We start from the raw sequence: 14267 nt of genomic DNA, 5'->3' as shown, positions 1-14267 counted from the left end.
CAGCACTTTGTCTAAGGTCATGACTGGGCCCCCAAGTTACTTGTGAAGTTTTCTTTCCTGCCAACCAGCCCATGAATGCTTATAGCCTGGAGGCCCTTAGAATGAGAGTACTTGTTAAGGATTCCAAAGCAGTGTTCCCAAGAGGCCCCCTTGGTCCCTGCATTTTGAACAGCTTCCTCCCCCCACTAAGATGCTCTATTCTTCTTTGATGAATTCTACCAAGAACACTGGACAGGTTTGTCCAAAGAAATCCCAGCATTATAAAAGTCCCATTGAATGGAAAGTTTCCTTGTCGCTTTAATCTAAGTCTTAAGAAAGGTTGAGGTGTTGCCCCACCCCCCCACCACCACGGGGGGTGGTGGGGGGGAAGGACCACTACTCATCTGGCCTCAGTGGGCACTGTCATTTTCACAGCCCTCTTGCCTTCATCTTTATCTCAAAATTAACCCGCCTTCTTATCTTAAGTCATTGGGTTCATGGCCTGTTTACTCTCGGTGAAATATCTTTGTTGAGAGCTCTGAAGGTTTTTCACTTCAGAGAGCAGGACAGCTGAATACCACATTGTGCCTGAGGGTCAGAGGTCAGCATCACAGAGAAAACCCAGCTAATGCGTTGTGAAAGACCTTCCTTTTCGTGGGCAAGTCTTCCATGCATGTGAAACTAAGCCCATCTCTCACCTAGCACAAAGCCTTGAACAAAAAGAATGAAAAGAAAAAGGAATCTTAATTCTTCACCAGTAAGTGGATGAAGTAAAGATCTCATTCCAGAGAAACAAAACGACACGCAGGTGTTCAGGCAAGGTAAAAAGCCGTTCGTTCTATGCCCCAGGCAGGACACTCTGCCCACTGGAGGATGAAGGATACATGGAGGAAAAAATAACAGGGAACTGAAGAGATTTAAACTTCCCAAACCCTCACCTGCAAATGCCAAATATACCAAACATTTCTGTAAGGCAGATGCCCTACCCAGTTTTCATAGAATCAGGTATTGAAGTGTCTGGAGTGCTTCACAGGCATAAATACCTGGCCATTTTTTTGTAACCGATAATTGCTTTCAACACCCCGCAAGCCTGGATGGCCACAATTCCGCAGCAAACGCTTCCCGAGGCAACATCCCACTCTGACAACGTTCCATCCCCTCCAAACGGTCTCCTGCTCACTGTGCAGTGTGTGCTTCTCCAAGAAGGAGAAACTGAGGCTAGAAATCTTGCCCCTGGGTTGTGAACAAGTCAGTGTCAAAGTCGGTAGGAGACTTCTGGGTGCTTCACGTCTTTCCTGTGGCATTAAACACACACTCCAGTGCTGCCTGGGTACAAAGCCCACACTTAGCACATGAGCCTTTTCCCCCACTGACATCTCTCACGTGTCCTTTACTTCTGCTTTCCTCAAAATGCCTCCTGCCACATCACCTCCCCGGGTCGAGAGGGAGAGAAGTTTTTGTTATCTAAAGATAACAATCACAGGGAAAAAATAACAATTTGGGGAACACGGGAAATGATTGGCTAGGAAACTGCTCTGGGGATTCACATGCTTTTCTTGGGCAACTGAGTTGAAATCTCTGCTCTGAGGCTTTCTCATCAGTCTGGGGCTTTGGCATAATCCTTAAAGAAGTCAGAAGAAGGAAGACTGAAATGAAAAGAAGAGAAAGTTAATCAAAATCAAACGGGGTTTTGTTTCTGGGAAAGGTGCCTTCAGGCAACAGACAGGAACAAAAACATCCTGTCCTTTCTTCCATTTTGTTCTGAGGCAGGACGGATCCAGGGCTGCTTCTCAGCTTAGAAAACGGGTCCCGTCTCACCCTCCAGACTTTCTCACATTTGGAAGAACAAAGCCCTAACAGGGGACCTCTCATAGGTGCCAGCCTTCTGCGCATCAACTAAGTGTTAACTTAGAGTAAATACAAAATTCATCCATTATGGCTCCAAAGGTGTCGACAATGAATGAATATAAGATATACCTTGGGCATTAAAAACTCTGTCCTCTAGGAGTGCCTGGGTGGCTCAGTCGGTTAGGTGTCTGCCTTCCGCTTGGGTCAGGATCCCAGGGTCCTGGGATAGAGTCCCACATTGGGCTCCTTGTTCAGCTGGAAGCCTGCTTCTTCCTCTGCCTACCTGTGCTCTCTCTCTCTGACACATAAATAAATAAAATCTTTAAAACACACACGCGCGTGCGCACACACAGACACACACACCCCCACACACCCAACTTTGTCCTCCACTCTCTCCTGGGGAGAGCACAGTTTGGTCTCATATAGATTTGGAGAAAGAGAGACACAATAATGACCTAATCGAATAGTTTGAAAGCCCCCCTCCCTTTTTTTTTTTAAAGATTTTATTTATTTATTTGACAGAGAGAGATCACAAGTAGGCAAAGAGGCAGGCAGAGAGAGAGAGGAGGAAGCAGGCTCCCCGCTGAGCAGAAAGCCCAATGCGGGACTCGATCCCAGGACCCTGAGATCATGACCTGAGCCGAAGGCAGCGGCTTAACCCACTGAGCCACCCAGGCGCCCCTGAAAGCCCCTTTTTAAGAGGAACCCTCTCTATGAACATTTTCACCCGAAATCCCCAGTGTATAAAACAGGTAATAACAGAGTTACTCTGGTTGAAAGGGCGGCAGCTGCTCAGGGTCCACTTGCCCTGCCCCTCCCAGGTCCCCTCCAGCCATTAGCGGTTTCATCTCAGCTCCTTCCTCCCCCGTTACCGTGTCCATACAAGTCATCCAGGCAGATGGTGGTTTTTCTACGTTTAAAGGCTTCCTGAGAAGGCCCTTCCACACCTTCCTTAGGGCACTCATTTCATGTCAAGTCCTCGTTATAGAGAATTAGAGACAGGTGCCAGTCAACCTATGAGATTCAAAGTCCTAGAACCAGCAGGGATCCCCCCCACACACACACTTCTGCTTTTCCACCTCCCCTCTGTATCCCTACACCCACAGTGCTTTATTATATCCAGTGTCAGTTTAAGGTTTTCACAACGTGGAGCAATCTGAGAGCAAAATCCTTCTAGACTTTTATAATCTCCCTCTAGGACCTTTTAAGTCCTACACTTATCTCAACAACAGTTTTACTGACAACTTGCCTTTTCAAGCTCCCCCAAGTCTCCAGTAATGTAGTTTTTATAGAAAGGATTTTTTTCTTCTTACACTCATATTTCATCAGCTTATGTCATGATCAAGTGAAACTATGTTAACTGGCGTAAACAGGTTTGGGAACAAACAGCTCTTGGTAAGTGTTCAGCCCGACTGGTGGGAGCAGAACGGTTCAGGCACAGCCAAGAGCAGAAGGAATATTGGGTGTGTGGAGGGCATGGAGAGCAAGTCCCGGGAGAGGGCTCTGCTCTATGGGATGCCCGGAAGCCCTGCAACAAGATGAGGGTGAAATTCACAAGGCGGAAGACACTATTACATCTCCACTTCAGACCTTTCCTGCTTCTCAATATATTCCTCCTGGCTCCACCTCTGGATTTCTTCATTAAGGGTGAAGTCCGGGGGTGGGGGTGGGGGGAATAGATAAGGAAGTGAAGTGGACTGAAATAAAAAATACAGGTTATTTCGGAATCCTTGGGCTCCCATCAAATGATCGGCAGTATTTTACTTGGATGGCATTATTTTACTGGTAGACTCATTCCGGGTTAGAGAGAGTCTCAGTTCATCTTACAAGACAGACAATGAGTGGCTAAGAAGCTTGCCAGTGTAGACAGTGATGTGAAACCCAGAGCCAGACCCAGGAGTCCTGACTTCTTGGGGGGTCTCCTATAGGTGGCAGTGCCTCCCCAGCGCAGCAAGATTTTTTCCAAGGGCTTTGGACGTGCTGGGGATCCAAGCTGCTTTCACAATGAACAGCTCTGTGCCAATTTCAAGAGTTCGTTTCTCAGATAGCAGGAAAGCTCCTGAACCAGGCTTTGCAGGAGTAAGCAGTGACTTCCTCCCTCCTGCAGGAGGCATGGTTGGCTTCTGGGACCTGGGACCTGGAGTGGCCCTTTTTCCCCTAAGGGTTGGAGGCCAGCGTGGAGGTTGGTGGAAGCTCCCCACTGAGGGAAATGAAGTGGAGCAGCCTTAATCTCAATCCCTTCCTAAACACCCCATACATGCCAACCCTCTGCACCCCTGGCTTTGCCAGAGGTTTCCATACAGGGACTCCAGAAGAAAAACAAACACTTAACCAATAATGAATACGAGATTCATCTCTAGGAGATGAAAACAATTTCTATTAACCACAGGAGAACACTGGTGTTATTCCATATACCTCCCCCTTCACATTTAATTTATAAGAGTCGGGGGAGGAGGACCCTGTTAATTGAACAGGGACAAGAGAAGAAAATTAATAAGTTAACATATTGCTCATCAGATTTCAAAGGTAATTCTAAAATGTATAAGGATGGAGAATAGTGGTCTCTATGGATTTTCCTATTCAGAGAGCCGCCTTTTCAGGAAAAAAGGTGATTCGTGAGTCCTTCCCAGGATTAGCTCAGTGCTGGCCTAAAAGGCATCTGCAAGGCTGTTAAACTTGAACCCCATATATTAGAGGACCCACTCCTGTGAAATTGCTGTGGGGAGCTCTGGATTCTGGAAGAAGGCTCTAAGAATAAGCACTCAGTAGCAACAGGTATGGAAAACTGGGTTGCAAATCCTGGCCTGGAAATTACAAGGATGTTCGGCGGGAATTTATGAGAGCTAGATGGGGAGAAACAGTATAAATTATGGGAACTGAACCCATACCTAACAGGAAAAAATTGGAAGAAATGGCACACATTTCCAGAGCATGGAAATCCACCACAACGTAAACAAGGATCTCACTAGGGAGCTCTCTTCAGACAAGAGGATCTGATTAACCAAAGAAGTGCTGCTTCCCAACTGCGTGTCAGAGAGTGAAGGAGCGAGGTCTCAGATTTGTGCCATGGAACACTGGTGTTATCTCAGCCACCACTGCGTCTGGGGGGTCAAATTCCAGAAACCCTGACACCCAAGAATAATTCCGAAGTATTTATTTTCCCTGAGGGCCTTGGAGCCGTAATTCCACTCACTGGCAGAAATACTATTCTGTTAGAGCTGTTAAAAACCTATTTTTAAAATCACACATTTGGCAGATCATCAGGACCAAAACCTGGTAGTCGAGCATAGTCTTATAGAAGAATAGAAAATAATCCATGGGAAAATGTCCCAAACCTGAGCAATACTTTCATGCATGTGCGTGCACACACACACATTCTCTCTCTCTCTGAGCATGAGTGCACGCACCAGACAGCTGCCAAAAGAATGAGGGGCGAGCCGGACATCAAAGATGATGGAGTGGGCTGTGCCTTCTGTACCAGTTTTCCGACATATTACCCATTGATCCCACGGCCTTATAAATTCTCTTCAAGAGAATTCATCCTGGCCCAGGGCCCTCTCCCCCTCTCCTTTCATACCTGAAAACCTTCCTCCTTCCTGAGTACCCTCTCCAGATTTCCCTGCAGTCTACACTTGAACTTTTCATGCCTGCCACACTCACTGTGCTCTTAATGCAGTGCTCCTTGACCTGGTTATAAATCTTTTTTTTTTTTTTAAGATTTTATTTATTTATTTGACAGACAGAGATCACAAGTAGGCAGAGAGGCAGACAGAGAGAGAGGAAGGGAAGCAGGCTCCCTGCTGAGCAGAGAGCCCAATTCGGGGCTCAATCCCAGGACCCTGGGATCATGACATGAGCCAAAGGCAGAGGCTTTAACCTGCTGAGCCACCCAGGTGCCCAAATCTTGTTTTTGACTTGCTTGCTCCCTGTTTCCAGCTCCAATTATTCCCAGTGTCAGAAATCAACATTCAGCTCTGCTACAGATTAATCATACCATGGGGACTGAAATAAGTAGTCTTTTTCTCTCTTTGTAGTGAGGAGCACAATTCTTGGCACACAGCAGGCAATTAATAAATCCTCACTGGTGGATGGCTGATCAGCTTCTATTTTCTGTAGCTGTTCTATTTCAGGAGATAGGATTTGAGCCAATCTAAAGAGCTCTAAGTGTGATGTTGCCCAGGCTAATGGTGGTATACGTAAGTCTGGACTGTTACATCAAGCTCTTATGATAGAAACCTGTTAGCTATGTGCTGTCATTAAATTCCACATAGACACCACTTGACGAGGGGTCCCTGGCCCCTAGGAACTCATGATTAGACAAAAATACCACCATGTAACAAATGAATAGGGGGAAAACTATAAGCTGGAAAGCAGCTTCCCTGGAGGTTGAAGAACCTCATTAACAGCTCTCCATTTGTACAAACTAACCATCTCAGAAAGCAGCCTACGTATTCTCAAGGTTGCGGAAAGCGCTGAGTTCCTCAGACTCACATTCAGTCCACGGCAGAATGGGCTGCAGAGCGAGCCAGAGCTGTGTTTGCATTTCTGCTCTACCTCGTACTAGCTGTGACTTTGGGACAGGCATGCTCCCTCCCTGAAAGCGTGCTCACATCCCCAAAAATGGCCATATCACCATCGGCTCTTCCTGGTTGCTGGGATAAACAAGGGAAAAAATAAAGCCCCCAGCTCAGGTCCCAGCAAGTAGGTAGGTACCCAACTTCCCTCTGCTCTCCTCTTTGGAATGACCTGCCCACGACTCAGATGTTGCCTGTAGCCATACAGGAACTAGGAGGACCAGTTTATGAGGGAAGCTCATATGTGCCATTCCCTCTGTAAGTCCACGGGTGACATCAAGCCTCTCCACTGTGGAAAGACGACAGGGGCCAGGGTGTTGTGCATGGGTATACAGGCACATGGGCAGGGGCTTTGATATTCTTTCCCCCAATGACCTGTCAGAGTCTTCATGGCAGAGAGGGTTTCTAAGATTTAAATGTCTAATAATGTCCAAGAATTTAGTATTTCTAGAAAATTCCTGAAGCGTCCCAAGAAAGGGAGGATGAGGATGAATCTTCGTATCTGACACGTTCTGCCCATGGGTAGCCCTGGACTCTGCTTTCGTGGCAAAGGCAAGGGCAGGCCATCATTCTGGCCATGAACTTTGCCTGAGACGAAAACCGAGACCAGGCTCTGGAGGAAAGAAGCCCGCGGTGTTATCAAAGGCTTCCTGACAGGATTCCCGGTGGTGTCGAGCAGGGACGCTTTGATCCAGCTGTATTTCAGGGTTCTGTCTTAGACAAGGAGTGTCTGTGATCAACGAAGCCACAGCGATGGTGGGTCTAGGCAATGAAACTGGAAGATGACATATGGTTTCTCAACTAAGGAAAACTCCCTTTCTCCTCAAATGAGCTCTGGTTCCACTGGAAAATGCACATTTTTGCTCTCACGCCCAATGGAAATGCCATCTTCCCCCCGGCAAGTCCTCCCTAACCTCTCTAACGACGGCCCCTCCCTGCTTACTTCTGCTTCCTACACATTCCATCTGGCGTCACAGGGATGGGTACCCTGTTTCCTCCATCAGCCTGCATTCTCCTGCATTATTCCCCCTCCAATAACATATGTATGTGCTCAATGACTTTTATTTATCTGTGTTCACTGAAAGACGATAAGCCTCCTGAGGGCAGACACTTTTATGTCTGTCTTACTGATCACTACTGACCTCCCGGTTCCCAGCACTGGGCTTGGCCTCTGCCCGTGGCTTGCTACAGTTTGTTGAATAAATGAATAAACGTTAGCTCCGTAAAGGGTCAGCTCGGTGTCTCCAGCACCCAGCATAATGACTGGCACAAAAGTATCACATAGTAGAGGCTCATGAAACAAGGTTTTTTTTTTTTTAAACGATGACATTTTTTGAAGGGGCGATTTTTATGTAAATTGACATTAAAATAGGATATACAAATATGGCCTCCTAGTTAGCATAGAATTTGGACTGAATAGAAATCTAAGGATGAGTAATTGAGAATTGGAGAAAAAAAAATCAAAAATATATTCACAGCCAGGAAGTTATTTAGTCTATTATTTGACTGGCACCCTCATGAGGGTCCTAGCAAAACGGAAGGGAAAAAATTGAAGGGAAAAAGCAATCTTGAAGAATCTAGGAGGGACCTCTAGTGCCTGCAAGGCACCTCAACTAATAAATATCACTTCTAGGTGCTCACGTGTTGTAAGCACTTTGCTCTTCCCATCAGCTCACAGTCATGACTATGTCCCAGCGGGTAGAATGGTCAGGAATCAGATACATTTCATGGAGAAGGAAATGGAGGCTGGAGGCTACGCAACCTCCGTAAGGTCATAAGGCTAACTGTGATGGAGCCCTAGTCCCGAATCGGGTCCGCAGACTCCCCAAGTCCAATGCTCTTCCCACCTCACTCCCACTAGACTTCCTGCCGACTGCAGACTGTGTGGAAGCCTTGAACACCTTCAACTTGTGCATCTGCAGCATCTGGCAGTCCCTGGGCCTGGATCAGTGTCAGTGAGAATGAGCTCCTTGGACAAGTGCTTCAGGGGTTGGCTTCAGAGTCAGACAGATCTAGGGGTGAGAACAAATCCCACCACTGTGATCTTGGATGTGATTACTTAACCTCCCTGTGCCTCAGTTTCTTCATTTGTGAAATGGGATGATGATAAACTATACCTCGTATAGTTTGCTGTAGGGCTGCAAGAAGGGAATGTTGATTAAGCGCTGAACATAGATCGTGTTTTAGAGCATCCTATGATGGGGGAAAGTGATTGGCTCAGATGCTGGACACAGCCCATGAAGTCTTCCTTACTGTAACACTTGCCGCTTGGTAACTCTCTCCTCCCTGCCTCTCAAGCAGAGCGCAGGGGCTTTGCAGGAAGAGGTTAAGCCAGCAAGTGTGGTTTGCCTGCATCAGTGCGTGCCTAGCCCCATAAAATCCGCTAACAAGAAGCAGCTCGTTGGCTCTGCTGTCCCTCGGCATTCTGTCTTCTCGCAGAGGCTGGGTTTGTGCCAAGCTGAAGTCCCATGCCCCAGGGGGTCTCTGTGGGTTGAGTGAGGCAAGTGCTGTGAGTGGATCTTGTTCCCACTAGTCCCCAGGCTTTAGCTAAGGGCCCCTTCTAGGAGGGAATCTAGGAATGTTGAATGGGATCAATGCCTGCACCCTGGATTTCCTGCTTAGAAGAATCTGAAGGATGGTGATTTCTGGAACAGGAAAGAGAGGGGTCACCAGGAGAGATGGGCAGAACGGCGCTCATGGAGACAATCTGCCATGACAGATGCAGTAATGCCAGGCATCTGCTCCGAGGCAAGTGGAGCGGCTAGTGGCTCATCACAGCTCAACTCATCAAAACCTGGGTATGGAGATATTGTGGGCCAATTAAGCCATTCACCCCAATACTTCACATCCCTTCCAAGCTGCCTCCTTTGGAGCTTAAGGGGAACCTACACCTGAAGGGCAAGCATCTCTTTGATCCCTGTTGGCCCTAATCAAGTATCATTTACAGGGAAGGTTTCGAGCTGTCTCCAGGGCAAAGGCTTGGGTCAAGCTCTCCCTCTGTGGATTGCAGCTACGGTAGTTAAATTTTATATCTGAACCCTGGTGATTTGAGGACTGACCTCCACTTTATAAAATCCGCTTTCTCCTTGCCTGCCAAGGACAATTAGCCTGAAAGACTAGGGCTTGGGTGGAAAGGAAACTGCAGCCCAACCTCGCCCCACCCACCCTAGCAGGCCAGCGGGCTGAGTGTGTGTAATGGGACGGGCTCCACTCCCTGGGCTGTGGCAGACTGCTCCCCACCCTGGCACACCTGCCCAGAAGTCTGTTTCTGGTAAGGAGCTAGGCCTTAACTATAGTCCTTAACTATAGCCCCAGGATAGGCACTAAGCTCATTGTCTACAAAGCCTAGGGTTCCCAGGGTGGGGTGGGAAGGGGTGGAGCAGTGCAAGGGGGCAGGGAAATGAGCCATTCAGAAGAAATGACGGCATAACCTAGAAAAGGCCATGTGCAGGAAGGAAGGAGTGATGGGCTCAAAAAAAGGAACCAACTAAAGGATTTTCATGTCTTCCAGTGATGAAGGAGTGTAGAACCAGTGCAAATCTGGGTTCAGTGACCTTTATACTCCTGCATGGGCACTCCCTGTGGATCTCAAGTAGGTTCTGAACTGGGGTGGTGGTGATGAAAGTGGAGAACAAGGTCAGGGACAGCCCCTTCCTTCTACTTTCCCAGGGCCCAGAGACTCAGGACTCACCCCCGGATCTCACCAGGAAAAAAGAATCCCCAGAGGTCCCTACGTAGATTGATTCTTTGTTCAAAACTGGTTCCCCTTAAAGATAAATCCCACTAGTCACCTTAGCAAAGTCAGTCCAAGGGTCCCAAGTCCCATCCCAGAGGGGCTGCAGACTGTCCCACTGTGGTAGGGGACAAGAAGCTGGGGGCCAGCAGGACTCTGGCCTCCAAGGGCACCCAGTGCTGCAGAAGCCTCTCCCTTGTCAGGGCTTGCCTGGTTCTGTTGCTATTACCCTAGGCCTGCATGTATGTGGGGGCTCTCCCCAAGGAACCATGGGGAAGCAGAGAATGTTCCAGGATGCAAGGCTGGGCTCTTGGGGTTGAGAGCCCTGAGGAGGTTTGGGGGTGGGGGTGGTCTCAGCATCAGGCATCAGGCCTAACCTCCAACTTCCTTCAGCCAGCCAAGTCAAAGGGAGGCTGAGGGGAGGGAGTGTGTATATTGGGGTGGGAAGCTCCCAGAAAAACCAGAAAGCATCAGCTCTCTTTCTCTAGCTGTTGGAATTTCCTAATCCTCTCTTGGAAGTACAGTTTCCAAGTCGGCTCTGAAGATCCCAGTCTGGCTGTGCTCATACTCACTTCCCCTTAGTGGGGAGCCTCTATGCACGGCTCCCCTTACCAGGGTCTGTGGTCCCCAACCATGCAGCTCCCAGATTCCTCTGCTGCTCATCCCTTCCCAGAGTAGAGTCCCAGGCTTCACTCTTAGGGGAACCAACCAGCTGTGAGGTCACAAATTCACCCCTACCTCCCCACCTTAGGTCTCACCCCTCTATCTCCTTACACCCCAGAGCTTCTGGGTCAGGGAGACCCTTCCTCTGAAGACCTCTCCCCTTCCACTCTCTAGGTCCCTAAGAACCTCAACACCACCCCCCCACCAAGGCTGGGAGTGGGAACAACCCCCCCCCCCCCCCCCCGCCGCCCCAAACACCCCCCCCCCCCCCCCCCCCCCAAGGCTGGGGGGGGGAACACCCCCCCCCCCCCATACACTGCAGCAGCAACCATCCAAGTTCAATCAAGTTGTGCCATTGTCTCAGCTTTGTCCCGGTCCCTGGGGAGCCCAAGCGCCTTGCCTTGCCTTCCCGCTTCCTTCCCCAGACCCCTCCACACACCCACCTCCAACTCCCAACGCCAACAAGCCCAAGACTCCGGCTCCGGCACCGGGAGCAGTGCCGGGAGCCAGAGGACTCTGGCGGTGCCCGAAGTCCTCCCTCCCTCTATCAGAGAAGCAGGGCCGCCAAGACCCTCCTTCCTGCAGACCCCACACCCACTGCTGCGGTAGTAGCGTAGCCAGGGACCGGGGCTGGGGCTGGGGTTGGGGAGCTCCCAACCCGACCCCAGCACTGCGGCAGCCGAGCGCTTACCTGCGAGGGAAATTCACCGTCCTTCCCGACCTGGGCAGGGGCAGATGAAGCATCTTCCCCGGCTCAGGCGGCCATTCGCCGGGTGGGCACCCAGCGCCCTCCCCGGCACCGCGGACACCCGAAGAGGTCTGAGCCCGGGCCACGCGGAGGGCCAGACGCCGACTGCTCGCCGGCCCTCCGCTCCCTCTTCTCCCCACCGCCTGGGCTCGCACTTACGGCTCCAGCTGTACTTAAAGCGACAGAGCCCCATTTCGCCGCCGCTGACTTCTGTCCCGAGCCCCGCAGATGCAGGCTGCGAGCGGGCTCTTTAACGCCCAGAGCAGGTAGACAAAGAGCCACCGCAGCCTCTGCCTTCCGGTGGCCTCGGAAGCCCGGGAGGTGCAGAAGCGGGCTGGGGGCCTCGACCTCCACCTGGGCTGCTCCGGAATTAACTCCCGTGCTGCCAGCTGCGGTCCCTTGGGCGCCCTTACTCGCGCTACAGGAGCAGAAGGGGGTGTGGGCAGCGAGCCAGGGAACGAACCGGTGTATACCGGTGGGCACGGGTCCGGGAGGCCTGGGTTGAACCTTCCCCGGGCGGGGCTTCTTTCCAGACCCCCTCCTGGCCCCCTGTCCGGGCTCTAAAAAATTAGTCAGAATAAGAGCAGGGGATAGGTACATCACCTAAAAGGAGAGCGTGGTGGGGGAGGAAGGTCAGACCACGGGCACAAATTACCAGGGCCTTGGCTCAGAGACCTGGGGTGGGGAGGGGAGACTAGGAAGGTATGCCCTCCAGTAGTGGCGAAAACCTGGGGGGCGGGGGTGGAGGGCTGTTTTTCCAACTTAGGGAAATAGATATGGTGAAAGGTGTGCGTGTTGGGGGAAGACTGCCAGGGAGAGGAATCGTTCACACCTTGCAAGGATCTGTGCTTTCATCCAGGAGGCATTTTTAGCTGACTAAGAAGAAAACGATCTCAAAGAGGGAGGATTTTAGTTGTAAAGAAGAACAAGTGGGATCCAGTAGCAGCACCCCCTTCCACTGAGCTCCCTTAGGGTCTTCCTGAGCTCCTAACTCTCCCCAGCAGAGACCGGGAGCTGCACAGATGCCCTCCTCACTGCTTCCTGGGGGTTCTCTCCTTGCTCCTGGAGGGGGCTAACTGTGTAAGGTTGGGTCCCCATCTCACTGTGATCTGGGCAAACCGGGGAGACCATGTTTTAGAAACGGACAGATGCTATCTGCCATTTCTTGAAGCAATGAAATCAACAGCAGTGATCTTTTTAAAATGCACCCCCTCCCCCCGCCCCCAGTACATACCTAAGAGGTCAGTGTGCCGCTGATGCTGGGAAGCTTGGGGGCGATCCAGCTGCACACAGAGACCCTCTGGGTTCTCCTAGGCCTGTCACCCCAGCACCCTGAGCTTTCTGGGATGGGTTTTTGCAAAAGTTAAAGCACAGGAGATTCACACTCCTGAGCTCCTTCCTGCTCTCCAGCCTTTAAGGAGGTCTGGCCATGCTTTGAGTGCTAGGGATGGCCCTTTTCCCTAAAAGCCCATCTGGCTCTGGTCCTCTGATTGCCCAGGGCCACTGACTTGGGGCTGCATCTCTAAATGGGGGAACTATGTCTTGGAGTTCCCTTCAGAGGGATCCCCAGCACTGAGTTGAGAGGGGTCTACTTCTGAGGTTGCAGAAAAAGCTGTGGTCAAGTTTTCTAAATATGCTTGGAGATCAAAGGGGAGTAAAGAGCTGCGTGATCCCAGCATGGGGCGGGGAGTTGATTTTTATTCCCTTTACTCAGTGCTGGGTGGTTTCAGTGGTAGGACTTAGGAAAGGTGCACCAGATCCCAGGCAGACCACCTTTGAGGGGAATCAGAGCAAGGCAGGTGGTTTTCTCCAGTGTTTTCACCCATCTCGGGCCCCAGACCAAACCCCTATCCTGGTTCTTCTGTCCTGGTCATGTCCACAGCCAGGCCATCCTCACCGCCACCCCAACTGGAGGGTGAGCGTAATCAGTTTTCTCAGGAGAGTCTGCCTGGGCAGCTGTGTTGGGGCTGGCCTGGGTCATCTGGGGAACAGCTTATGGTGACACACACCATAAGGGATTCTCTTTAGCCTCAGCCAGCATCCTGAGTAAAATGACTTTGTCTGAGCCAGAGGAATGTCACCAGCAGGGGATGTTTTCCCCCAGATCTAGCTGTGCATTTTCCATAAGGTTTCCTCCTTTGCAGAGCCTGGAGGGAGGGGAGACCAACAGAGGTGAGGCACAGTGGCTTTATTTGGAGGGGCAGGCATCTTTGGAGCAGGGACTGAGCTCTCCCAGAACATTCCTTCACAGCCTTGCAGAGCCCATGTGGCCCTATCCCTCTTCTTCACACAAGGTAGCCTGCCCATCCTCCCTCTGGCCCTCCCCCTCTGCCTGCACGGCAACACCCCCACACCCCCAACCTCCAACCCCCACCAACAGCAGGGATTAGGGATAGGAGCAGGCGTAAAAAAACCAACTCACAGCTGGGCACAGAAGAGGAGCTCTCAGCTCCTGAGTTTTCTCCTTGTCCTCCTACCCCCACCCAAGGGCATTCTGGGCTAGAGGATCTCTAAACCCCCTCCTCCTGGGGTCTGATTCTTGAACTGCTAAAACCCAGTAGGAACTGAGGTTTCTCTCTACATGTTCCTCTTTCCTTGTGGATGAGGAAGGTGGATTGTAGGGTTGTAAGGTGGGTTCTACTTACCCTTCTGCTTGGGGGCGGTTCCAGGGGCTTTTATAGGGGAAGGAGCAGGGGCCCAGAGACTTTAAGAAATAGCATGC

At 50.7% G+C, this 14267-nt stretch overlaps 1 protein-coding gene across 5 annotated transcripts in view; it reads right to left on the bottom strand.

Annotated features, from left to right (window-relative positions):
* Nucleotides 1-14267, bottom strand: part of NAV1 (neuron navigator 1) — a 255219-nt gene that overhangs the window by 66734 nt on the left and 174218 nt on the right. The window contains exon 1 of one of the 5 annotated variants that reach the window (XM_059413088.1): nt 11489-11667. The exons of the other annotated variants lie outside the window; for them this stretch is intronic. Coding sequence (XP_059269071.1) covers nt 11489-11541 — 53 coding nt within the window. The 5' untranslated portion in view covers nt 11542-11667. Of the gene's footprint in view, nt 1-11488; nt 11668-14267 lie in introns of those variants that run through there. 5 annotated transcript variants of the gene reach the window in all.

This window comes from Mustela nigripes, chromosome 10 (genome assembly GCF_022355385.1).
Source record: "Mustela nigripes isolate SB6536 chromosome 10, MUSNIG.SB6536, whole genome shotgun sequence".
Lineage (NCBI taxonomy): Eukaryota > Metazoa > Chordata > Mammalia > Carnivora > Mustelidae > Mustela > Mustela nigripes.
This window is presented reverse-complemented; position numbering and strand designations above follow the sequence as displayed.